Genomic DNA, 26,139 nt, shown 5'->3' on the forward strand with positions numbered 1-26,139 from the left:
AATACATTTCTCTGCTAAGTCGTTGTTCTTTAAGTAGCAAGCAATACAACTCAGGCCAATCCTCATCATATAATAGTGAGCAACAAAGAAAGTAGTCAACACATTTTTAAATGTCTGTAATCCTTGACTAATCACTAACTTTTGTAGCTAATTAAATGAGAAAACTGCATAATATGGACGTGTTCACTATAAGCAAATATTTAGTTCCTAGATTCTGAAATTGACTTACTTGTTCATTATCAAATATAAAATTGACAAGTCACAAGTTTTCCTGTGAGTCAGAAAACCACTTCAGATTTTCTCAACTTTCTTTTTCTTGTAGCCTGCTCTCAAGTATGTATTGTATGCACTGGTTGGCTCTGTGGGCTTTGTAACCCATTACGTCCTGCCTCAAGTTAGAAAACAGCTACCATGGCACTGCTTCTCTCACCCGCTACTGAAGACAGTAGAGTATAATCAATATGAAGTTCGAAGTAAGTGGGTCATTAAACACTTCCTTTTGAGTACTATGGATTTTTTCTCATTGTAGACAGACAACAGCTTTAAGTATCAAGTAGCACATTGGATTGTGTTTCTTGTACTTAGGTTTGAAGCTGTAATATGTCAAACTTTGTGTGAATGCTATAATTTTAGTTGAAATATAAATGTCAGTACTTCAATGCCAACTTTTCACTGAATAAAATTAATTTCTTCTTTAAATGTATACCTGTGATCTCTCTGACCAGTTCTCACTCTTTCACTCATTTTACCTTGCCATATGCATGCAGCTGAATTTGAAATACTTTTAACTCAAAGTTTAGGGAAAATAGATCTTTGTTCCTGTTTCTATCAGAGACAGTATGTCATACCAGAGCATGGTATAAAAGATTTGATAAAGTGAAAAGAAGTAAAAACATTTGTAGTTGTTGTTTGAGCAGATTTGGGATAAAGTATAAAATGACTCTAAAGCAGCAGAAGACCAGTTTACTTGGCAAGCTTATTGCTTGCCACTTTCAATCCTGACTTTTCTTTCCTGTTTTAAGTGTTTAGCTCTAGTTTGTAGGTCCTATGACCTGTTATATGCTATACTTTTTCATTTTAGAGAAATAATTAAAGTTCAGACCTATGGCATATTTTATTACATACCAGTGATTTAATTAGTCAGCATATTTTTCCTCAGATTTTTTTTTAGTTAGTGAATTCTCTGGAAAAGAAATTGTTTGAAGATCAATTAACTTAGTAGAGAACTATGAAGTATTTGAAAGCTTTCTATCCCAAACTCACTTCGCATTCTTAAAGCAAATTTCCTGAGTCTTACAGCAAAATTGACAAAAGCATAATGGTATTGTAATTTTGATCATCAGTTTGATCCTGCAGAGATAATTAAATAAACACTAAAGTGTAGGTTGCAGTAATATCACTGTGTAGACTTTGCTCTTTTAATAAGGGAAAATGACATGAAATTGTATTGGCCTATCCTTACCATCAGGAATATAACTCAAATGATGTATTTTTTGATGGTGAACTATTGGTATTGCTTTAACATATGAATAATAGCAAGTGTATCTGATTTATATTAAAGCTCACCAGTTTTCCTTTAAGAAAATCACCAAAATGTTTAGTTTGATTTTAAAAAAACATTGTCTAAATTTTTACAAATTTTTAATGAATGTAACTTATGTGACTTATTGAAAGTGCTAGATCTTATCAAAATAGATTTTTTACCTTCTACTGATTTTAGCAACTGAAAGAAAAATATTACTCATTTGAACATTTCCTATAGTCAGGGGACGTTGCTTTCAGGTAGCTGAAGAAACTTATTTAAATCTTTCAGTTTACCCTACACACTGTCCCCAATGAAATAATATTAAAGTATTAGAATAAATATTACTGGCAATGAAAATGAATGTTATGAAGTAACTTCAAGACATAATCATACTTGCATATTGTCCTGAGATGTTATGTTTTATCTGTATGTGTATATGTGTGTGTATATGTATGTCTATATCTGTATATATACATGTATCTATCAGAAACTTAACAGATACTATAATAAGTCATTTATTTCTTTTGGGGGAGGGGGAGTCTAATAATCTTCGGAAATGTTTTCTGCAAAGTTATAGACATGACTAATAAAAAGTTAAGGTTAAAAACTAAGTTTTCAAAAATTAAAGTTTAAAATGAAATCATTCTAAGTTTAAGTCACTGGTAAGTGGCAAATTTGGATGTAATTCAGATTCATAGAATATGACTTGACTGAAATACTGGGTTTCTTAGATTATTTATAGTAGAGGTGAATTTTGAGCTCTAAGATTTTCCTTTTTCATCACATCGTCAAACTGTTTTATACATTAGATTACGTGTAGTCTTGAATTATATTGCTTTTTTAGATGCAGCCACTATGATGTGGTTTGAGAAACTTCATGTGTGGCTTCTTTTTGTGGAGAAGAATATCATCTATCCGTTGATTGTTCTCAATGAACTTAGTAGCAGTGCAGAGACTATTGCTAGCCCCAAAAAACTGGATATAGAGTAAGTGCATTTTTCTTATAATCTAATTTTGACTACTGGGGGATACTATAAGCAGTATCTTTCATTATTGACCAAGTAAACAGTCACTGTCTTTTTGATGTAAGGCACTGTGAGAAATAAAAATTCAGGGGAAATTTGTCTTAAAAAGTAAAATTAATTTAATTTTTAATATTCTGTAGTACATTTGGGAGATGGCTATTTTTGTGTAGTATGTAAGTCATACCATGTAGTGACTATATTTATATACTACTTAAAGCACACCATATAGTGGTTAGTTGTATGGCATAGGTGATTAGTTGCCTGTGCAGTCATCCTGTATGCCTACCCACTAAAATAGGTACATGTTATTAGGTAAGCACTGATACGTTTTTCATGTGCTTAAATGCAATTGATATTAAAGCAATAAAAATATTAAGAAATTGGAACTAAATGTCAGAATTATAATATTGTTACTTTTTAAAAACATGCTTACAGGGGCCCTCCCTGGTAGCCTAGAGGTTAAGTCTCAATGCTATCACCTTGGCAACCTGAGTTCGATCCCCAGCCAGGGAGCTGACCCACGTATGGTGCAGCAGACCACTCCTGTCTCACCTGCTGCTCCCCTTAGCAGTATAGTTCAGTAGATCTGCCTGTTCTGCTTCCCACTCTGTGTCTGACTCCCCCATACCTCTGGCCTACACCCCAGTTCTTCTGTGTCAAAAAAATAAATAAAAAATAAAACATGGTTACAAAGCTTAAGAATCATAACACATTATTAAAAGGGAGTATTATAGTAGTTTAGTATGTGATTAGCTTTCTAAATTATTTTTCGATGTTTAAACTTAATATATATTTTACACTTAATAAACCAATGGTAATTTTTCTGAAGTTAATAGATTTTCTGAAGTTTTCAGTCATTGTTTGATGAATTGTGTTTTCTTTATATTATAGATTAGGTGCTTTAATGATCACCATTGCTGGTCTGAAGTTGCTACGATCCTCTTTTAGCAGCCCCACCTACCAGTACGTTACAGTCATCTTTACTGTGCTCTTTTTCAAAATTGACTATGAAGCTTTCTCAGAGACTATGCTTTTGGATCTCTTCTTCATGTCCATACTCTTCAACAAGGTAACTTATCACAGAAAGGAATATCCTTATCTATAAAAAATATTTCCCTAAGTAACACATTATTTTAGTGAGGATTATGCTATCATTTGCTTTATTATCTTGTAAGTAATATCTTTTGTCAATCATCCAGTTATTTAGGAGCATATTAGAATCCTTAAACAATGCTAGTCACTGTGATTCACAAAAGAATGTTTCATGCGATAGCTGGGGAAGTAAAATTAAATTACATAGAAAAATTAAGGAAACTAATAAATAGATATGTTTAAATATTCAGGGTCTTCAAAAGGGAGTGTGGTTTTGAATAATTTTAAAAATAGATGCGGTCCATAATTTAATTGGACTATGGGCTTCTGGGTGGATAAAGGGGGGAAACAACCTGATAGCTAACTGAAGGTGGTAGATACTAGGGGCAATGAGGCTTTATGGGAATAATCAGAAATTAATGTGATGATGACATTTGTAGAATGCTCTGAAATTTACAGAATACTTATAAAGTCTGTTATCCACCCATAAGATAGGGGCTTTTAGTACTTTTACAAATGAGATGATAAAATGTGGGACTTCTGCTTCCCATTCCAAGAGTTTTTTTGTTAAGCTACACTACCTTTCTAAATGAAATAGATTGTGCTGTCAAAATTATTTGTAAATTAAATAGAGTTTAGAAGTCATGTTAACACTAACCACCTGCAAAGGACTTTGACATATATTAATTATCCCATTTGATAGGTTAACAGAGAGCTGAAGCATATGAGCAGCTACAAAACACAATGAATGACCAATTTTAGGAAAGTTAGCCTGGTCAGCCACATTTGGGATGAATTGGGGAAGAGAGAACCCAAAGGTATGGAGAACAGCTTAAGAGATTATGGCAGTGGTAGAGGTGACCTAGTTTGGGAAGATGACAAATGAATACTACCAGTATGAACAAGGTCTTAATGATGGTCAGGTTCAAAATACTGTGATAAATGTTGTAACAAATAACTTCTAAAATGTGGCAATATTTTGTGTGTTCAATCACAAATTTGTATGCATTTTGATCATTTCTTCTTTGAGTAAGCATGGTTAACCAAAGGAAGAAATCAGGAAGTTAATCAGAGAATTGTTTGTATAAAGAAGCATATGGTTTCTCACAAATTTAAATAGTTAGATGGGAAATTGTATTTCATTTGATTACACTAGTTAAAAAAAGCAAAAGTTGTAGTTAAATATAAATTAGTCAGTCTTGAAATAGTCTGTTTAATAGTCAATTAATTCTGATAAGTTTGGATTTTCTTAATACTTTCGTTTGTTAAACAAATCATTTTTTGAGAACATACCAAGTTCCAAAACTGTTCTAGAGGCTTAGGCTATGTCAATGATGAAAATGGAGGAAGCTCTGCCCTTAAGTTATTTGCATTTTATATGATAACTTGATAGAATTTCTCAGTGAAAATAAGCAAGTAATCTTCAAAGGAAAGGATCTCCTTTGATATAGTGTTATTTTAAGATATCATTGTAAGATATACCATTGATTTAATCTTCCAAGAAAAAATTACTCAATATATATCCAAAAGTGTTTTTACCTACTAACTACTTAGCTATATAATGAGGTATCATTTTTTCCAATATTACAGTCTTAAGTTGAGTACACTCTGATTTGCATTTAAGTCTGCAGCGTTTTCTGAATCACTGCTTTTAAGTGTTATGATGGCATCTTGAAAATATACTTGCTGCTTTCACTTGTCATCCTGATCACAGTAATACTGAGGTTTTGCCAATCTAATTTTGAGCCATGGCAAAGAAGAGATGGGTTCATCTGTAATTTCTATTGTTTGAAGTTATGATTTCTTTGTTAGAAGGAAACTAAATAAGTTCTTAGTAAAGGAGCTAAATTTTAGATTTTAAGATAAGGTATTGGGTGCCTTAATCATGCCAGTGAATTAGTCAACCTTTTGGTTTTAAGATACTAGGATGTGTTTTAAGAATTGTCTTGCATTGGCCTAAATACAGAGGCAGTCTTGGGCAAACACAGTAATTCTGTTTCGTTATTGAAGATATGTTTAACAACAAAACAGGACCTAATTTAAATAAGATTAAAGTGTGTATTTTATTTCCAATGACAATAACAATTGATGAACAGACACCTAATACACACTACGAATTTTTAGACAGACAGTGACTGCTGTTAAAACTTTTATCTCCTGCCTGGGTGCTTTCACATTCCTTTGGTACTGCATTTGAAACATAGTCAGTTTCCAAAACACTAACATTCGAGAAAATATGTTTTAGAATAAACATATTACTTGTATTCTCTAAGTTTTATAGTCATCTAGATTTCCTGGCTTTGTTTTGCTTGTAGTTTTGCTTGTAGTAGTAATAATATGGCCAGTAGAGGACAGAAACTTTTTAAACAGATAACACAAATAAGTTATATGTCTCTACTTAAAAATATATATGCAGTGTTTGATAGAGTATCCTCTTAGCTTTTCATTTTATGCAAGTGGCACATAATTTCAGTGCTGTTTCCTATTAGAAAGAAAATATAATTCAGGGTATCTCATTTTTCTAATTCAAATAAATATCTGATAAGTTTCTTACTGACTTTTTCTTTTTTCCTCCTACAGCTTTGGGAGCTCCTTTATAAATTACAATTTGTGTACACCTACATTGCCCCATGGCAGATTACCTGGGGTTCTGCTTTTCATGCTTTTGCTCAACCCTTTGCAGTGCCTCGTATCCTTCTAATTAAATTCCTATAGAAATGGGCAATGTTATCCTTCAAGAGAATGTTGGTTTGTAAGCATCACTGTGTGTCAGATTATCAAAATTTTAAAATCTATACCCCCACTAATACCTTGTATTAACATCTGTAGCCACAGATCACCTAAACCTGAGAAGAGTCTCAAGGTTCTATAACTAAGTAATGCATATTTAAAAGTTTATGTTTCTGTATCTATTGAAAGGCCAGGAATATTTCATACATGAATGCAAAAAGTTTTAGAAATATTTTTAAGCAAAAGTAAAGGTTAGTAACCACATAGATGTTAAATAGACTTTTTATTTCTATAAATTTTAGTTTTAATCTTCTGAAAAATTAAATCTGAGTATCTACCTAAGAATCATATTTTTTACCAAATATGGTAAAATATTTGGTATTTTTACCAAATACATTTGGCAGATATTTACTTGGCTCTCTTCAAATCATGATGCCAGGTTGTACTTTCTAGACTGTGTCTTATTATGGTGACCCCTACACTCTCCAGTGATGCCCTCTTCTGTATTCCTCTGATGAAGTTCATTTGTTGATTGCTATAGTTGCAGTGTGTTGTGCAATGGTTTTGTGTGTATGTGTTTGTGTGCGTGTGCTTGCACTCAGGAATGCCGAGATCCTTAACCAGTTTTTCCAAAGATTCAGCCATGCTGTTTGTTCAGGCTGCTGTATCAGCCTTCTTTTCTACTCCCCTAAATCCCTTTCTGGGAAGTGCAATATTCATCACTTCATATGTTCGGCCTGTGAAATTCTGGGAAAGAGACTATAAGTGAGTAAAACAAAACACCTGAATTTTATTTTTACTGAGAAACTATTGACAACATTCTTATAAGTAATAAATTTTAGTGAAGTATTTTGCAAAATTTTTCAACTCTTCAAAGTTTGAAAATTATGTAAAATTAGAGAACTAAGAAAAAGTTACTCTTATTTACTCTTTTTTTCTATTAATAAGATTTTAAAAAACATACTTGTTAAAAAAAAATACTTGTAATTTAATCTGCTCATTTTCCCCTTTTAATGCTATTTCTTAGGATTGTTCCACGTTAACAATATCCTGAAACTTTATGATATATGTTTCATCATTATAATAGTCATCAACTTCTCAAAGTTTTTTTAGAAATATGTTCTTTAGCTAAATTTTTATAGGTGGTTCTGATTTTTTATGAGGGGTACGTTTTTAATGACCATCTTTGTACATGAAGTATTTTCTCTATTTAGGCTTAATTCCTAGGCAAGTTGTTTAATGCACAGTAACTATCCTTATATCTAATCTCTCCACATTTTTTTTAACTAAAAAAAAAAAAAAGAGGAATCAGAGAGGTTAGGGAGTTTAAACATTTAAAGGTTTTCAGTGTGTACTAACATATTGATTCAGAAAACAGCTTATACTAATTTATATTTCTATGTTCCCCATGACTGCCTTTCTACTCTTTTATAATTGGCACATATAATAGGTGAAAATGGTAATCTTAACTTTTATACAATCATCTTGTGGATTTGAAACTTTCATTCTGGTCTTTTTTATCAAAAGCCACAGTGATGATTTCCTTTTTGTTAAATATAAGTATTATTCCCATCCTATTATTTTCTTCTGAGCCAACTTAAATTTAGTCCAAGATAATGTTCAGTGGTAGAAGTTTTTAAACTTTTTTTTGTCTCAGAGCCCCTTTATAATCTCAAATGTTATTGAAGTCTCCAAAGATTTTTTTTTTAAATATAGGCTTTACCAACCAATATTTACTGTATCAATGATGAGTAGTTCTGAGTAAAAACTCAGAATATTTTGAATGTTTATTAACTAATTTTTATAATAATAATAAAACAACCCATAATATGTTAATATAAATAACATTTTTGTAAGGATGATAACTATATTTCCTATCCCACCAATAATATAAGTGAGAATGCCATTATCTTTATAGTTTTATAAATCTCTTTTATATTTACTTTCATAAAAGACAGATTCTCATATCTCTGTCTGCATTTAATTTGTTGCAATATGTGGTTTTGATTAAAATATATGAAGAAAAGCTGACCTACACAGACATATAGTTGAAAAAGAAGTATTTTAATAGCTTTTTTCAGACATTGTGGCTATTCTTTGGTCCTTCAATCAAAGCCAATAAATAGTTTCCTAAAGATTAATTGCAATGTGGAATCTAAAACTATATCCATGAATTTTTGGAACTATGTTATGTTAAATTCCACTAATAGACCTTATACTTCAAGTGGCTCTTTCATCCATACATATTCTTATAACATATCTATCATTTGCAACATACTGGTTCACTCAGTAATATAGATCTTCCAAAATTTGACACATTCCACTGCATGATATTTTAAAAAATATTCATATCACTACCAATCTCAAAAGAAAAGTCTTTAAGTACTGAGAAGCTATCAAACTCATGGTAGAATATGTGTTTCCTAAAATTATAATTTTTTTTTGAAAACTTGATTTTTATTATTGGCAGTAGATACTGTCAGTTGTTTTCCATGAAATGACATACTCACTTTATTTTTGAGAAATGCCTATCAAATAACCAAGTTTGAATTATTGTTGTTTATCTGTCAACTATAAATAAAAGAATTCCATGAATAAAAGAAGCAAATGCTGCATGCAATTCAAACTGTTGCATAAATGTTTTCCCTTGAGGATGGTTTCCCTCATCGTCCCACTGTCCTACTTCAGAATACAGCAGCAGTTCTTTGTGTGCATTCTGCCATACACAACTTAAAAGTACATTTATTGAGGGTATGCAGTTTAATAAAGATACTATTTTTTGCTTTTTTAAAAACAAAATTAGAATTTATTTTCTTGTGCTTGAGTGGGTAGTGAAACGATAGTACAGTTCACTGCCACTACCTTGATTCATATTAAAACCAGCAATCTTAGCAGTTCTTTTGCACCATCAGAGCAGTTGTCAGCACAATAATTAAAGGCAAATAACAGCTCAGTGTTACTATGAAAATAGTTTTGATCTGGAAAACTCTCTGAGAAGATCTTGAGTTACCTACTTCGTGTTCTGTGGGCCACATTTTGGAAACCACTGTTCTAAAGAACACTATACCACTGGACATTAATAGATGTGCTTTCCCCTTGTAAAGAGAGCTCCATGCACTGTAAGCTTAAGATTTGTATACATTATGCATTTTTTCATCCTGGTCAATTTTATTTTTTACATTAGACTCATTGATGTCCTTACAGATTATTCTGTGGAACACCAGTTAGGAAAAAACTGCTGTGTTTATGTATGACGGAGGTGAAAGAGTAAAATAAAATCCTGAAATCCTAAAATTGTGCTAACCAGGAATTTTATCAATTTACCAATCATTGGTTTCTCCCGGAGATTCTCATAAAGTGATAATACTTATTTTATCTATATTGTATTGTTTACTCCCTTTAAATTATTAAACATTTTTTAAATATAAAAAGTTTGCTAAAATGTTTTCTTTTGCCTCTTCAGCACAAAACGAGTGGATCATTCAAATACCAGGTTGGCTTCCCAGCTTGATAGAAATCCAGGTAATAGCTCTGCTTGTGAATGAAGAAGTAAATCTAAAGAGTTTGTTTTATACACATACATACACACATTTATCTTGTACACATACATAAGTATTTTCTTTTAAAGTTCACTCCCACATTTTAGGAATCCCCTGTGGATTACAAATGTTCATTTTTAAAGATCTAAAAATCATCTGCTTTTTTTTAAGCTATAGCAAAATATATGTAAATTAAAGTATCTATAAAGTATCCATCTTTTATAAAATTCAGTGTAAGAATATTGATCAGAATAAGAAACACCATTTAAAGATTTTTCTTATGTGGGTTAAAAGGTAGAACACAAAGTAAAACCATGTGGCCAGCTATTTTGAAGAGTATGTGTTCTAATTGTGACCGCTACATGTTTTATTAATATGTTTGCTTCCCACCTTCCTCAAAATTTAAGTAATTATTAACTTCAATACGTTTCATTTGTTTTCTACAGAGATGTTATCTAAGAGAACCAAATAGCCACTCAAGACAGAGCTTCAGTGGATGGCAGTTTGGTGGTGGTGTTATTTAAATTCTAGTTCATAGTTTTGACATTTGAGAAACACCCTTTGTCAGCCCACCCACTAGTAATCAAACACAGAGGGAACAGATCTCACTTCCCCAGCCTAAGAGATTAACATACCAACTAGCTTTCCAATGTATTAATTTACTATAAGAAATATTTTCCCAAATCAACCGAAATAAACTGTAATATTTGTATTCTTTTGACTTGTAGATTCTTCATCTGCTCTGTCTGCTTGAGAAACTGAGTTATAATAATCAGATTGATTTATTATAATTACAAAATTGGATTTAGGAGTAGTAGTTGTTTGGCTTTAATGGTTGTTGTTCATCACATTCTGGTAGACAAAGCAACCATCCCAGCTTTCACATGTCCTTGTAAGTGACTTGGAATCTTCATGACACTAATAAAAAGACCCTGACCTTAATTAATAGGTACACTTTTGTAACAGGCAAACAGAATACTAAAATATAGCCCTTTTACTGACATTAGAGTCTGGGTTCCACTTTCTTAATAATTATTTTCTTAATTATTTTAAGTTGAGCACAAATAAGTAATAAATTATTATTATACTTTATTATTTAGTTCAGCTGAATTTAAAATAATTACTAAGCTTTGTATATTTTGCCTTTCTCTAATCCTATAGTCTAGGCACCCAATTACAGACTGATGCTTTGGGTGTTCCTTCTAGATATAGTTATCTCCTTTATTTGGTGATGTTTCATCTTAATTTTTTTCTTAAAGGATGATTCTACTAACTTTCGTAGGTTCTATTCTGCTGTTTCTGTGTATACTGTTTATTTCTACTAAGCTAATATTCGTCATCTCAATATACAGGCTTGTTTTTGAACTGGCTTCTTTTTGTTTTATACTGTCTTGTATTGTATTACTCACTTCCACCAGTATGTCTTTTTGTTCTAGTTCAGTTTTCTTTTATCTTTTTCATTTCTCTTGTGTGGTTTAAATTATAAGGCATAGTTTATTGAACATTGATAAAAAGGAATATGAACTATTAAAAAATTGGAAAATACTGTAGATTTCATCTAATCCATTCCCATATTTTATGGATGGAAACCAGAGATTAATAGACATTATATGGCTTCTAACTCTTAATTTTGAAACTTTCCCCATTATACCCTTCATTTCACTTTTATATAGAAATTGTAATGGTTTCAATATTAATTTCCTCTCAAAAAAATAGAGACACAGCTGTAACTGGAAACTAGTTTTAAAATTTTAAACAGTCTTGTTGGTTGATATAAAGGGGTCTTAAGATAGATAAAGTTTGACATTTTTTTAATCCCTTCTTTTAGGATCAGATGACAACAATCTGAATTCCATCTTTTATGAACATTTAACCAGATCCCTACAACACAGTCTCTGTGGTGATTTGCTCCTTGGACGGTGGGGAAACTACAGCACAGGGGACTGTTTCATTCTTGCCTCAGACTACCTCAACGCACTTGTACACCTTATAGAGATAGGCAATGGACTGGTCACTTTCCAGCTGCGAGGACTAGAATTCAGAGGTAAGACACTCATTTACCTTTCATTGGTATAGTGTTTTTCTGTGACACCTAAATTTATGTGCTTATATCTCAAGTCAAAAGTTATAAATTAGACCTTTGGAGTTGTAAGAAAAGGTGTTAGAGTAATTTTTAGATTTTTTTCCACATTTCATATTCAGAGGAGAATCATTTTTATGGTGCCCAATATATGGAAAGGTAGAATTATTACTATATAATTGCCTTGCTTTCCTGGCAATGTTTTTCTGTTGTTTTGTGCTTGCTTTTGCCAGTCTCTTTTTGTAACCAGTTCCTTATTTTTGTTATATGACTGACAGCATAGAATGCTGTGTTTTTATGAGGCAGATATACCTAACCAAGTTACCTCATATAAATGCCATGTCCTCAGCCATTTTTTATTGAGGTGAAATTCATATATCACAAAATTAACATCTTAAAGGTAAAACAAATCAGTGGCATTTAGTACATTCAAAATGTTGCATAACTACCACCTGTTTAGTTTCAAGATATTTTCATCACCCCTAAAATAAACCCAGAGCCCATAAGCCCATCCCTTTAATTCTCCCACCAGCTTCAATAATTTTATATATGACAAATGAAGCTATTTTTACACAGAAAATCATACATTGAGAAACATATCCATTTGATGTAATCACCTGCTGTAAGTTGAATACTTTATAAGCATGACTAAAAAATCATATTAAGGAATTGAAGAAAGTCCTATTAATTTATATCTTTCCACTCTAGGGTCCATTTGGACTGAGTTTTTAGAGAGAGCCTCTATGCTGGGTTTTTTTTTTTTGTAGGACCCTCGCCAGTGGCCAGAGGTCGAACTAGCGCTGCAGAGGCTGCGGGCAGCCTCGCAACCCAGTGCTCAACCACGGCGCCACTAGGGGAGGCCCTCTATGCTGTGTTTTGATCTTATCTATGCATTAGGTATTTTTCACCTGGAAGAGGATCAAGTCAGACCTGTGCCTATAGTTTTAGTTTCCCCCTGGTGTAATCAGAAGGCTGCATGCACCTTTGTTATGTAATACATTTGTTAATGTAGTAAGCTTTTCTAGAAGTTAGTTTATTTTCTTTGTCCAACTCCCTCTATCAGTTCCCTCTTCCTTTCTTTCAAAATGTTCTATTCTTGTTTTAGATAATTCTTTTTGCTCCATCAGGAGACCAGGACCTTAATTCCATTTCTTCTATGTATGCTCTTAACCACTGCTGTTCAAATCTAACCCAGTTACAGTCACCCTAAAGTCAGCACCTTCTCATCACTATACTTATAACTTATATTTAAATTTAATTTTTTTTTTTACAAATGTGCATGTGAAGACTATTTTATCTAGCTCTATGTGTGATCTGGAAGGGGTCCTTCTTATATGTTCATCATGTTCATCAGAAATTCTCTAAATTGATCCAAATTTCCAGTCTCCCAGCTTTCACACTCTGGTACCAAACAGATTCAAGTACAATTTTGGGTACATTCTTTGCAGTCCAACTCTCAATATTTGCCAGGCAAAACTGCAATCAAATCTGTCTGGGAACAGAGTACTCCCTATTGACTCTACTCATACTGGGTACCTGTAAATCGTCAATCAGCTATAATGATTTTTTTATTAAAGGCAAATTTGATCATGTGTCTTCCATGCTTAGCATTTTCAGTAGCTTCCCATGGTGTTAAAATAGAACTCAAGCTCCTAAACATGTCATACAACATTGTATGATCTGGTCTCTGCCGCTTTTTTCTATCTCTTTTTACACCATCCTCCTCACTCAGTCTATATACTGACCTTTTGTCTGTGTTTCAGCTGTAATGAATTCTATATTAAGGGCTCCTTATTGCCCTTCCCTTGGCCCAGAAAACACCAGCCATCTCCCTTCCTCTCACCATTCTTCCGCCTAGCTGATATCTTAATTATCTTCAAGAATTAGCCTAAATATCACCTTTTCAGAGATCCTTTACCAATCGCCTGTCTCACATGATTCTCATATCATCCTGTTTTTATTTCCTTAGTATTAAGCATAGTTATAATTTTATATTTATTTGTTTCAAGTTTAATTCTTCCCTTCAAGTTTAATTCTTCCCTAGTCCACGGATTGGCAAACTTTTTCTATATAACATCAGATAAAATAATTTTAAGCTTTTGAAGCTATGCACATTCTCTATTACATATTATTCTTTTTTTTTTTCCTTTTAAACAGCCCTCTAAAAGTATAAATATCATTCTTAGCTTAGATTTGACCCAGGGCTGTATTTTTTTTTTTTTTAAAGATTTATTTTTATTTATTTATACAAGCACTGGGTACAGTCAGAAGCACGGGAGGGTGAGAGAATTCACCAGAGCCAGAGCAGGTAGCAGAGCAGGCAGACTGACGAAACACACTGCTGAGGGGAGCAGCGGGCAGCAGGAGAGGTCTTCGCGCCATGTGGGACCCTCCTCTGGCTGCCGGGGAGCAGCCGGGGATTGAACAGGTGCTGCAGAGGCTGCCGGCAGCTTCGCAACCCAGCGCTCAACCGCTGCACCACCGGGGAGGCCCTCCCAGGGCTGTATTTTATAGACCTTTGCTATAGATTGTAAACTTCTCAAGGACAGAAATCATACCTGTTTCACTTGATTCATATTCATTCATTCACTTCATTCTGTATCCAACACCTATTCATAGCAGTTAGCATATAGGTCATAATTGTTTAATTTTGTGGAATGATTAAATAATGTAAATATATGGCCTTTTTCCTCCTTCCTCCTCCCTTGAGAACTCTCTAAGGTATGATTATATGCTTGCTTAAATGTTGTGGTATTTGCTTATTTTCTTTCCTTCAAAGTGTTACCCCTATTCCATGTATCTCCTGTCTCTCAAAATATTAAATAGAAAATATTCATATTTTGCCTGGCAGATATTTGGATCTGTGAGGCATTTTGAGGTCTTTTGTGGGCTATACTCTAATAAGCCAGTTTAATTCCTTTGATTTTAATGTCTCTCATAGTGAATGCTGAATTTTAAGTGATACTAAATTAAATAAATTTCTTAATTTCCTACAGGTCTTGGTTAAACTAACTCTTAAATTTTTTATTTACTTACATTTTTATTTTACTGATTTTTCTCAAGGTTCTTTCCAAGGTGAATTTTATATCAACATTTTGAGTAACTAGTTTGCCTATCAAAATTTTTGATTAGAACTTCTACCATGGTAATATTTTATTGGTACATGCTACTTCTACCAAGAATGGTTTCCAAGTCAAACTTTATGGGTCAGAAACTTATTAGGTTGACTGACTTTTAATTTCTGCTCAAATTAATTTTAAGCTATCTAGTTTTCATAATTATTTTTACAGTAGAATTCATGATGGGGTGAATAAAAATCTGTCTAATCCAGGAAGTAATTGGCAGTAGTTCCTTGAAATCTTTTTTCAATATAATTGTTAATTACTGTCCTTCTCGTTGACTTCATTTTTTTAAACAATATGTTACTATGCTATGTTGTTGTAGAAATTATTCTTGGGATTTGAATGGTAGAATAAGAACATCCTACTTGAAATCAATTACGCTGTTCACTTTATTCTGTTGTTCCAATCAAGAGCTTCATTCTGTCTCTCTTGATCAAATGTGAAAACCTCCAAATTCCCTATGTTTCTTCTCATATACTACTACAAAGTGATCTGCATAAAGTGTCGCTCTCATTATGTTGTTTCTTTTACTTAAAAACCTTTTACTGACTTCCTAGAAAGATGAGAAAATATACTAAAAAAAGGAATAACACATACAACCTAAGGAATAGATCCAACTCCTTACCATAATTTAAAAAATTCAGACTCAGGAAGTTTCTTCAAGAAATGGAATAATTCTTCTGCCCTCTGTAATTTATTTTAGCACATAGGTAAGAAGGAAAATTTCTCAAGGCTTCTTATAAAACCAGTGTAACACTGATGTCAAAATATGACTTAACTGGCTGAGTAACTGCAGTTTAATTTACTTATATAGATGCAAAAATCTTCAACCCCCCAAAAAAGCTAAAACCAGGAATACCTTTTTAAGTATTTCTCAACAATTCAGCTATTTTTCATTTTTGAAATTAAGTATTAAAAGGCAAATGAATAGAAGTTATCTTCAATAGATCTAAGGAGAAAAACAATATAATACCCTCTCAAAAGCTGTCACAAGACTCACTTCCATTTTTGGTTTAAAAAATACTTTATAAAATTATATACATCTTTATTCTGAAGAAAATGTCTATGTATACCATGCACATTTAATTAAACAAATTAAAACTTGTAATGGTCAATCAACTCCAGCAAGTTTTCCTGTTAATGCCCAGTCAAGACAGGATTTTTCTTATCACTGCTGTGTAATGTATTTGGAAGTGTTTGCCCACATAATTAATTAAATAAGAAAATAAAATAATATAATTAGAGGTTTCTAGAATACCAAACGGTAAGTTCATTAGCATGACCAAGCTTACCTCTTTAGCCTTGTCTTTCATCATATTACCATTAACCGGGTCTACATTTCATGGCATCTTTTTCTCTGTAAAACAGGAGTGCAATATTCCTTTAGAAATTTAGGCAAGCTACATGTATGTGCATGTATGCAGGTATATGTATAGGCAATCCTTAGCATATGTCTAAAACATATGAACTGCAAATGATAGGTGTTAAACATGGGTGGTATAGATATTCTCTCTAAAGGAAAACATTATTGCACATTCCCACTTACAATGTAACTCAACTATGTGCCTTTATAAAATTAAGTATAATCATCTTACAGACCTTCATTAATATAAGCAGTTTATAAATTAAATGGAAGCAAGACCACAGAATAAGAAAAAATTAACATTAATGTGATTAATGATGTTTTGGTGGCACTAGATTCTAAATTTAATCTGATTTTATGTTTTTATTCCAGTAACACTAATAATAGAGAAGCCTGTTGATAAGTATCTTGTATCAATGAATGTAACTTCAAAGAATTACTTGGTAGTCTGTAGAATAATCAGACCTCATATCTAATTGAAACTTTGTTAGTAGGTAAACCTGAAATGTCAATAATGTAATCTTACTGCCTTATTTTTTTAAGATTTATTTATTTATTTATACAAGCACTGGGTACAGTCAGAAACGCGGGAGGGTGAGAGAATCCACCAGAGCCAGAGCGGGGAACAGAACAGGCAGACTGACAAAATACACTGCTGAGGGGAACAGCGGGTGGCAGGAGAGGTCTGCGTGCCATGTGGGACCCTCGCTGGCGACTGGGGATCGAACCGGCACTGCCGAGGCTGCGGGCAGCTTCGCAGCCCAGCGCTCAATTGCTGCACCACCAGGGGAGGCCCCTTACTGATTATTGTTAGACTTGACAATAGAAACTTTTAATTGTGTATTTAATAATAAATTATAACAAACTATTATAAGCTATATACCCAAATTAGCAGGATTTAGGTAATGTTTGTTTACAGAATGGACAGTATGCTAGTAATTTAAGCTCAGGTTCTTTTGAGTTCTCTATGTCAGTCTATATATTTTGCCCTGGGATGATTCTACTTTCATTGTCCTCAAAACTTAATGAGATGTACCTTTATTCACTTCATTTGAATATAATTATAAATCCAAATTTGAAAAGTTTGGGAATTGATGTATCAAAATTAAGGTTACATTGCTGCACTAGTTCCAGAAATTTGAGTGTCCTAATGCGTATTGTGATTCTGCAGGAGAGGAATTTATATATAATATGCCTGATTTCTGGAGCTTGGTGTAGTTTGTTAATGAACATTCTAAGGCAAATTAACCACATACTTTCAATCCCTATAATAGGTGTCTTTTTTCTAACTTCTTTTATTTTTGAAACATTCCTTTTTCTACCTCATGGTTTCTCCTTTTTTGTAATGTTCTCTATCTCTTTAAGGTACTTATTGTCAACAACGGGAAGTAGAGGCCATTACTGAAGGTGTTGAAGAAGATGAAGGATTTTGCTGTTGTGAACCTGGCCATATTCCTCATGTGCTTTCATTTAATGCTGCATTTAGCCAGCGCTGGCTAGCTTGGGAAGTGATAGTAACTAAGTATATCCTGGAGGGTTATAGTATCACTGACAATAGTGCTGCTTCTATGCTTCAAGTCTTTGATCTCCGGAAAGTGCTCACTACTTACTATGTTAAGGTAAGGGACTATGCCTACTTGGATCTTCTGATAATCAGAAGCTCTTCTTGGAAAAGACTCTCATGTGTATGTGTGCTTACACACAGATGTTTTTAAATATCTGCTTTGCTTCTGAATAAAGATTTAAATTCCCTAGAATCCAGTAAAGTCATTAAAATATACCTGTGACCATCTTGCTATTCCTTTAATGGAACTTATTTCATTTGTTTACTAATATTAACACCTACCATTTGTAGTTCATATGTTTTAGACATTATGCTAAGGATTGCCTATACATATACATGCACATACATGTATCTTGCCTAAATTTCTAAAGGAATATTGCAGTCCTGTTTTACAAATAAGCAAATTAAGCATCAGAAGTTAACTTTCCCAGAGTAGTCTAATTGCAAGTGAAGCTAAGGATTTAAAATTCAGATTTGTCTGATTCTTAAGCCCTGCTGTTAACTACTGCTTTTAACAACTGAATAAAATATCACAAGATTCAAGACCAACCTTACTTGTAACACCAACTGTAATTTCACAGTTCCCAAGACCACTTTCAGGTTCAATAATTTGCTAGAAGGATTCATAAAATTCAGCAAAGCCATTACACTGATGGTTAAGATTTATTACAGTGGAAGGATAAAAATTAAAGTCACCCAAAGGAAGAGGCACACAGGGCAGGGTCCAGGGACACCAAGACGTGACTTTCTAACTGTTCTCTCCCAGTGGAGTGTGTATAAGCAATGGATATTTCTCCCAACAACCTTGTGTGACAAGACTTATGAAATGTTACCAAATGTTACCAAGGACGCTCCCCTGAGGTTCAGTATGTAGGACGTGTAGCCACTTAGATGTGGTTGTCCATCCAACCTTATTCTCTAGCTCCTTCAGAAGTCAAATTGGTAACATATGACTCTAAGCCCCCAGGTGAAGAAAGACTATCAGCTAGGACATACCAAGGGATTAGAGATTACCTCCTGTGTGCAAACAGCGAACCTCTCTTTTGGCAAGGTTGGTTCTTTTCTGCACAGGTATTCTATTTTTGCAAAAAATGTCACAGAAATACGGGATGGTCATGATTTGAAGACTTGCAAGTGAAGCCATTATTTTAAGAGGGATATGTGTGCTAAATTTTATTGGCCCAAATCTGAATTTTTCATTGCCTCTGTTACTACCATATATACCACCTTATTTGTGCTTATGGGTAACTTTGAATCTTCTATTTAATGTTTGGTTAAACATAACCTCAAGTAGGTGAAGAAGTTTATTTTGAAGCATTTTTTTTTTTAAGATTTATTTATTCATGCATACAAGAACTAGGGTACAGGCCAGATGTGCGGGAGGGTGAGAGGATTCACCAGAGACAGAGCGGGGAATAGAACAGGCAGATTGACTGAAATACACTGCTGAGGGGAGCAGCAGCTGAGACAGGAGAGATCTGCCATGCCACATGGGTATCTCCCTAGCCAGCCGGGATCAAACCCACACTGCAGAGGCTGTGGACAGCTTCAACAACGCTGTGCTTTTTTTGTTTCTAAATATGTATATGTTTGTTGCTTTATTACTATATTTTTATAACTTGCCCTAGGATCACAAGATAGTTTAATAGCTTTCTATGAGAAATAACTCAAAATAGTTGCACCATTATAAAGGTTTTTCATCTTTCTTAAAGACCTAAATTCAAAAGTTCTTAAATCTGTGGACTAGAATTGTTTTGAGATTGTCTTGCTGAATTTATGGTGGTGATTTTTTAAATATTAAATTTTTTTTCATTCAATAAAGCATCTTTAAAAAAGATATACTTTGTAGTATTGAGCTAGAATAATATATTTTTGAGTCATACTATCAGTATAAACAGTTGGAATTTATTTACTGAGGAATTAGAGCTAATACAAATTGTTTTTTATCCTGCATTTTTTTCCTTTTCCTCAATAGGGTATCATTTATTATGTTACAACCTCTTCTAAGTTAGAGGAGTGGCTCGCTAATGAGACAATGCAGGAAGGACTGCGTCTATGTGCGGATCGAAATTATGTTGATGTAGACCCAACATTTAATCCAAACATTGATGAAGACTATGACCATCGGCTAGCAGGCATATCCAGGGAGAGTTTCTGTGTGATTTACCTCAATTGGATAGAATATTGTTCTTCCCGAAGAGCAAAGGTAGAATTTATTTCATTTGTATCTCTTTTGAATTTGTTTTTCCAAAGATGGAAAGAATATTTCTATTGGTTATTATAAGCCAATTTTTCCAGGTTTTCCTTTTTCTAACCTTCTAAGTAACAGAGCCTGAAGGTTCATTATGGTTGGGCCAACTGGTCGTCTCTGCCAAAGCAGGTTAAAGCATCCTCATCCCTTCATTTGCATTGTCATAATCACACTGTTCAGATAAGTACTCCTTGTATTGGAGACTGTAAACTGGTGAAATAAAGTGCACATTATGACCTACAGAATGAGGAGGGTAACCCTTTTTAAGTTTGGCAGGTGGCTCTCTCAGCATCTGTGCTCCCACGTTGCTGAAGTAAAACCCCAAGGTCGTTTTAATTGAATGCAGTTTCAGTATACTCACACAGAGTCAAGCCATAAGATTTATTACTGACAGGTACCATGGGATGGGGGTGAGAAGGTATGCAGAGAGCCAGGGGAAGGGCAGTCCTCCATCCAAGGTCATGAGCACACAGGGTATAGAGAACAAGGTAGCAAGTGATACTGGCCAATAAGGGGCACTAAAACTGGCCAAGGACATCACCCAAATAGTTTACCTGTCACTGTCTGAGTTCTTCACCCACACACACAATTGCAAGACCACTCAGGTTCAGGGATTTATTTAATGAACAAGGGAAAAGAGAGTCACTGAGGCCACAAATGACCATTTACCTCACCCAAATCAGTGTAAACAAAAGGCATCTAAGATGCAATCTTTACTATCTTTACTCCTGTACAAATAATGTGGGTAATGAAATAATTTCCCTTTTTCATTTGCTGCTTTTAAGATTTTTCTCTTAAAACTTCCCAGTTTTAATTATAATGTGCCTTGGCATAGTTTTCTTCATGTTTCTTGTTCTTAGAGTTCATTGAGAGTCTTAAAGCCATATGTATATGGTCTTTATCTGATTTGGAAAGTTTTCAGTTATTATTTTTTCAAAATTTTTGTTCCTTTTTTGGGAACTCCCATTATATTTATTTAGGCTGCCTGCTATCCCACAGATGAGCTGGATTTGGGAGATCTTTTATTTTTCTTCTGTTATTTATTATGCTATTTATTTTATTCCATCCATTTTTTTTTTCAGTCTTTGACATTGCATATTTGTATCTCATGTGACTAAATTTGTGCATTTTATATAAATCTTCCATGTCTCCACTTAACATGCTCATTTGAGTTTATAGAATATAGTTATAATATTATAGGATATTAGATTTAGGATTTAAAGATTTCAAAAAACCTCTTTATGCACATTCATACTTTATTTTGTTTCATTAGGTTTCATGAGTACTTTTATTTGAAGATAGAAAGTATGTACTAGTTGAGTTTTATATATGCTGATTTATTAAATAGTTATCTTCTGATTTGTTAAATGCTTAAGTACCTTTCTAATATCTAATATATATATATATATATATATATATATATTTTTTTTTTTTTTTTTTGCAGCCACTGGACGTGGACAAAGATTCATCCCTGGTGACTCTTTGTTATGGACTCTGTGTTCTGGGACGGAGAGCTTTGGGCACTGCATCTCATCATATGTCCAGGTAAGGAAGGCATTTCTGTTTTCATAAAGTGATTGTGTGATGCTGTGTAACCTAAGTCTGAAAATAAGAAATAGTTTTTTTGTGGGCACATTCTATGCAAAGTTTATTGTAAAGGTCTCGTGTAGATCTTTTTGCTGAACATAATTGAGTTCTACTAAATGGCTAACAGCTGATTTATAATAAAATTATAATCATAATTTAATGGATTTAAGACTTTAAAAAAAATCACCCTGTAACATCTGATTGGTCTTCTCCCATATAAAACTATTTTTCTAACAATTCACATTTTTTAATTTTTCTTATTTCCTCTCATATTTTGGTTCAGAGCATTTATATTTTTAATATACATGTACACTAAATTTGGGGTCTCAAAATATAAACTGACTTTTTTGACATGTATCCAACTGAATTAGAATTAAGATAACACATATTTTAATTTTCTTTTATGATTACTTCATGTTTTCTGTTAGGCCCACAATTTCTTTTTACTTGCATACTATCTGCATGTATTATTTTCATGGACTCACTACCACACAGGTTCATAAATAAGGGTCCCACATCAAACAGACCCTATCCATGATACAAATTTCTGACAATAGCTCATAGAGTCTCTATTTTGAAAACACTCCTTGATATTTCTGACTTACAACCAAATGTAAGAATCAGTGTAATGGAAGACCTTTGTCAAAATATGTAAACTTTTATTTCTAATCTTAACAGTAATTTAGAGTCATTCCTCTATGGATTGCATGCCCTGTTTAAGGGAGATTTCCGTATTTCTTCAATTCGAGATGAATGGATATTTGCTGACATGGAATTGCTAAGAAAAGTAGTAGTCCCTGGAATCCGTATGTCCATTAAACTTCATCAGGTAAGAAGAGGAAATATCTAATTTATTACTGCTGTTTAATGGTACTTCTTCACTTGATATCCAAATTATGTGTCTTAGGAACCTTTTGAGAAATATTCTCATCTGAAATGTGAAAAACATGATTCATAGCAAGATAGTAAATCTTAAAAGCCTGAATCTGTGTTTCTAACATTAAACTTGAATATTAATATTGAAGAGTGACTGATATGGACATAAACTTAAGGAAAAATTAAAGCATTGACTAATGGGAAATATGGGTCTTTGGCCCTTTATTTCTTGCTTTGACTTCATGTGATTGTTATTCACACATCTTCTGTAGGTAAATGTTATGCAACTCCCAGCTCAGTGTAGTAACATCTCAGGAGTGTTATAAATGCTGCTGTCATTGAACTATGAGTTTCATTTAGCATGTTAAATAGAATAATAGATGATTAGGACAGATTTAGCCTTAGTTAAATAATCCTAGGAGGGCAATAAAATTAAAATGAGACAAAAATACATATGCAAAGCCTTGGATCATTTTTCAGTAATACATTATGAAATTAAATTTTGGCACTTTCTGCTCTAATCATTCCACTTGACAGTAGTTACAGATCTAATGATAGAGACCGTGTGATAAAACTCATTAAAATGCATCTGTGTTGCTCAAATCTAATTGACTCTTTTTCCCCCCAAATAAAGCATGAACTACTCTTTAGGTGATTTTACTAAGATATAAAGACATAGAATGAAATTAAAAGCCCATTTTACTTAGGAGCATTACTAATAAAAGATATATTTAAATTTTTCTGTGGAAAATAGAACTTTTTTGAGGATAATGGGTAAGATAACACATTTGAGATCACATTGAATTGTCCATCTTTAAGCTAACTATAATTTTGAGACAAAATTTAATGTATTTGAAAGAAAAAGATAGTGACTTCAGATTAAATTGTTTGTAAAGCTTCAGAATTTCTCAAAAGATACCAATTATGTATCTACCATGTAGGAAATGCTCTCTTTTGTACATCATAATTATACAACAATCCCTCACAGACATCTTCAATTCATTCTGAACATTATGACAGATAAATTATCTCCATCTGTCAGAGGAGGAAACTGAGGCACAAGGTTCAAAGCCCTGTGTATGGCTCCTTTGGTTTCTGCCCCTAATCTCTGCCCCTACAAGTGCTGTAGCCTATTGCTGCCAGGTCTGTTACATGTGCCTGAGGCTGTGGAGTTATTGCCTGTTTCAGTGGTTCTCCACCTTATAATCAGGCCCAGCACACCCTCATTACCCACTGACAGCAACAGTGACAGACATTGGATGTAAGGTGGATTCTGTAACCCAGAGCTATGGAGCGCTGGAGGAAGGAGAGGAGATAGAGAATGCAAATGCAACCTGGAAGTTACATAATTTTGAAACACCTTTGAGCAGGGTAAACACTTACCTTTAAAGGAATAAGCAATAACCATTTATTGAGCATCACTCAATAAATGAGCCAGATATTAGGTAGACCAGATATTAGGTAGCCTGTTAGGGGCTTAGCCTAAGAAAAGATAGAGTATAAATATATACTGGTCATCAGGCAAGTTCATATGTCTTATAATCATGAAAATCCACAAAAGTGAACAGTAAGGTTACATAATAAAAGAAAGGATATGTATAAACTTGCATATGATCCAGCAATTCTACTCCTAGATATTTACCTAAGAGAATGAAAGAATAAGTCCACACAAGATTTTAGTCATAATAGCCTAAAACTGGAAGCAACTCTAATGTCCATCAACAGATGAACATACTAATTATGGTATATACACTTGATGCAATATTCCTTAGCAATAGAAAGAAATGAGCTAATGTTAAACACCACAGTATGAAAGAATCTCACATTATGCAGAGCAGGAGAAATCAGACACAAAGAGTATACATTATATGATTTAATTTATACAAAATTTAAAACAGGCCAAACTAATCTCTGACTACAGAAAGTAGATCTGTGGTTGCTTAGGATGTGCAGATTGAATGCTAAAAGGCAGGATGGAACATTCTGAGGTGATGAAAATATCTATGCATAGATTATGGCAACATTACATGTGTGTGAGTTTATATTTATCAAAATGCATCTAACTGTACACTTAGCATGGATGCAATTTATTGTTTTAATTATACCTCACGCCTAAAAAAAATCTGTTTCCAGACAGCTAAAATATAAAATTTGAATTAATCTTTCAGTCTTTAATGATATACTTTTTGCACTGCATAAGTGTTAACTTTTGCTTTTTCCCTTATAATTTTTTATTTTTTAATTCTCCAATCTATTATATTTGCTTTAGAAATCAAATTTGTTTGATAGAAATCTTATTATTAAACTTCATAGCCTCATTGTTTAGCACAGTGCTTGGCAGCCAAAGAGTGCTTATATAATTAGTATTATTGTCTTCAAAAAATAATATACCCTGTGCATCTGCTCATAACTTCTCAAGTATAATTTATAGAATGCTTCTGAAAACTTGCCATAAGAACTGGAGATATCATTTTATTTATTTGAAAAATCATGGGGAAAAAAATCATTGAAAAGTAAGCATCACCCAAGAATAAGCATTTTCCCCTTACTCTGTAATATTGCACTGCACCATTAAAAGATAATCACTGCCAGGAATTTATATGCGTATAAATATCTTCCTTTAAAAAAGTCATGCTATATAAATTGATCCATAGTGGGGACATATAGGGGCACTTCACATTTTTTTTTTTTTAATAATAAATTTTATTTTTATATTCCCCATACAATTGCAGCCCCCCCATTCTGACCCCAATCCCTCCCCTCCCACCCCCGCCCCCCTAAAAGTGTCTCTGGTTCATAGTTTTTGTTGATTTTGATTTTCACTTTCTTATAGTTATTCGTTTTCCTGGTCCCTTATTTAAGTTTTCTAGATTCCTGCTATGAGTGAGACCATCCGGTATTTTTCTTTTTCTTTTTGGCTTATTTCGCTGAGCATGATCCCTTCCAGTGCCATCCATGTTGCTGCAAATTGCATGTGTTTATCTTTTTTGAATGCTGAGTAATATTCCATGGTATATATGTACCACATCTTCTTGATCCAGTCATCTATTTTTGGGCATTTGGGTTGTTTCCAAAGCTTAGCTATTGTAAACAGTGCTGCTATAAACATAGGGGTGCAGGTGCTCTTTGGAATTGATGTTTCTGGGGCACTTCACATTTTTAATGGCTCTATAATACTTCAGAGTATAATCTTTACTACAGTTTATTCAATCATTTCCTTATTCCTGCTTATTTCAAACATTTTACAATTAAAATAGTGTTGCAGTGATGTGCATAGAACTTTACACACTCATTCAATCCTTTTCAGGTGCAGTGAAAGGAAATATTTGAACAAAATTAAACATTCTCCACTTTTGGCACACCTAATGTCTGCAGTTTTATTTTC

At 33.3% G+C, this 26,139-nt stretch overlaps 1 protein-coding gene across 6 annotated transcripts in view; it reads left to right on the forward strand.

The window, feature by feature from the left end:
• PCNX1 (pecanex 1) overlaps positions 1-26,139 on the forward strand; it is a 142,293-nt gene that overhangs the window by 106,811 nt on the left and 9,343 nt on the right. For all 6 annotated transcript variants that reach the window (XM_037503611.1, XM_037503615.1, XM_037503613.2 and 3 more), the window contains 11 exons: positions 323-473; positions 2,370-2,511; positions 3,442-3,619; positions 6,223-6,331; positions 7,008-7,137; positions 9,836-9,894; positions 11,740-11,955; positions 17,842-18,095; positions 20,016-20,246; positions 21,736-21,836; positions 22,557-22,707. In XM_037503611.1, the coding sequence (XP_037359508.1) occupies positions 323-473; positions 2,370-2,511; positions 3,442-3,619; positions 6,223-6,331; positions 7,008-7,137; positions 9,836-9,894; positions 11,740-11,955; positions 17,842-18,095; positions 20,016-20,246; positions 21,736-21,836; positions 22,557-22,707 (1,722 nt within the window). The remainder of the gene's footprint in view (positions 1-322; positions 474-2,369; positions 2,512-3,441; positions 3,620-6,222; positions 6,332-7,007; positions 7,138-9,835; positions 9,895-11,739; positions 11,956-17,841; positions 18,096-20,015; positions 20,247-21,735; positions 21,837-22,556; positions 22,708-26,139) is intronic.

This window comes from Talpa occidentalis, unplaced genomic scaffold (assembly GCF_014898055.3).
Source record: "Talpa occidentalis isolate TD23 unplaced genomic scaffold, MPIMG_talOcc4v2.1 talOcc4.11, whole genome shotgun sequence".
Classification (NCBI taxonomy): domain Eukaryota; kingdom Metazoa; phylum Chordata; class Mammalia; order Eulipotyphla; family Talpidae; genus Talpa; species Talpa occidentalis.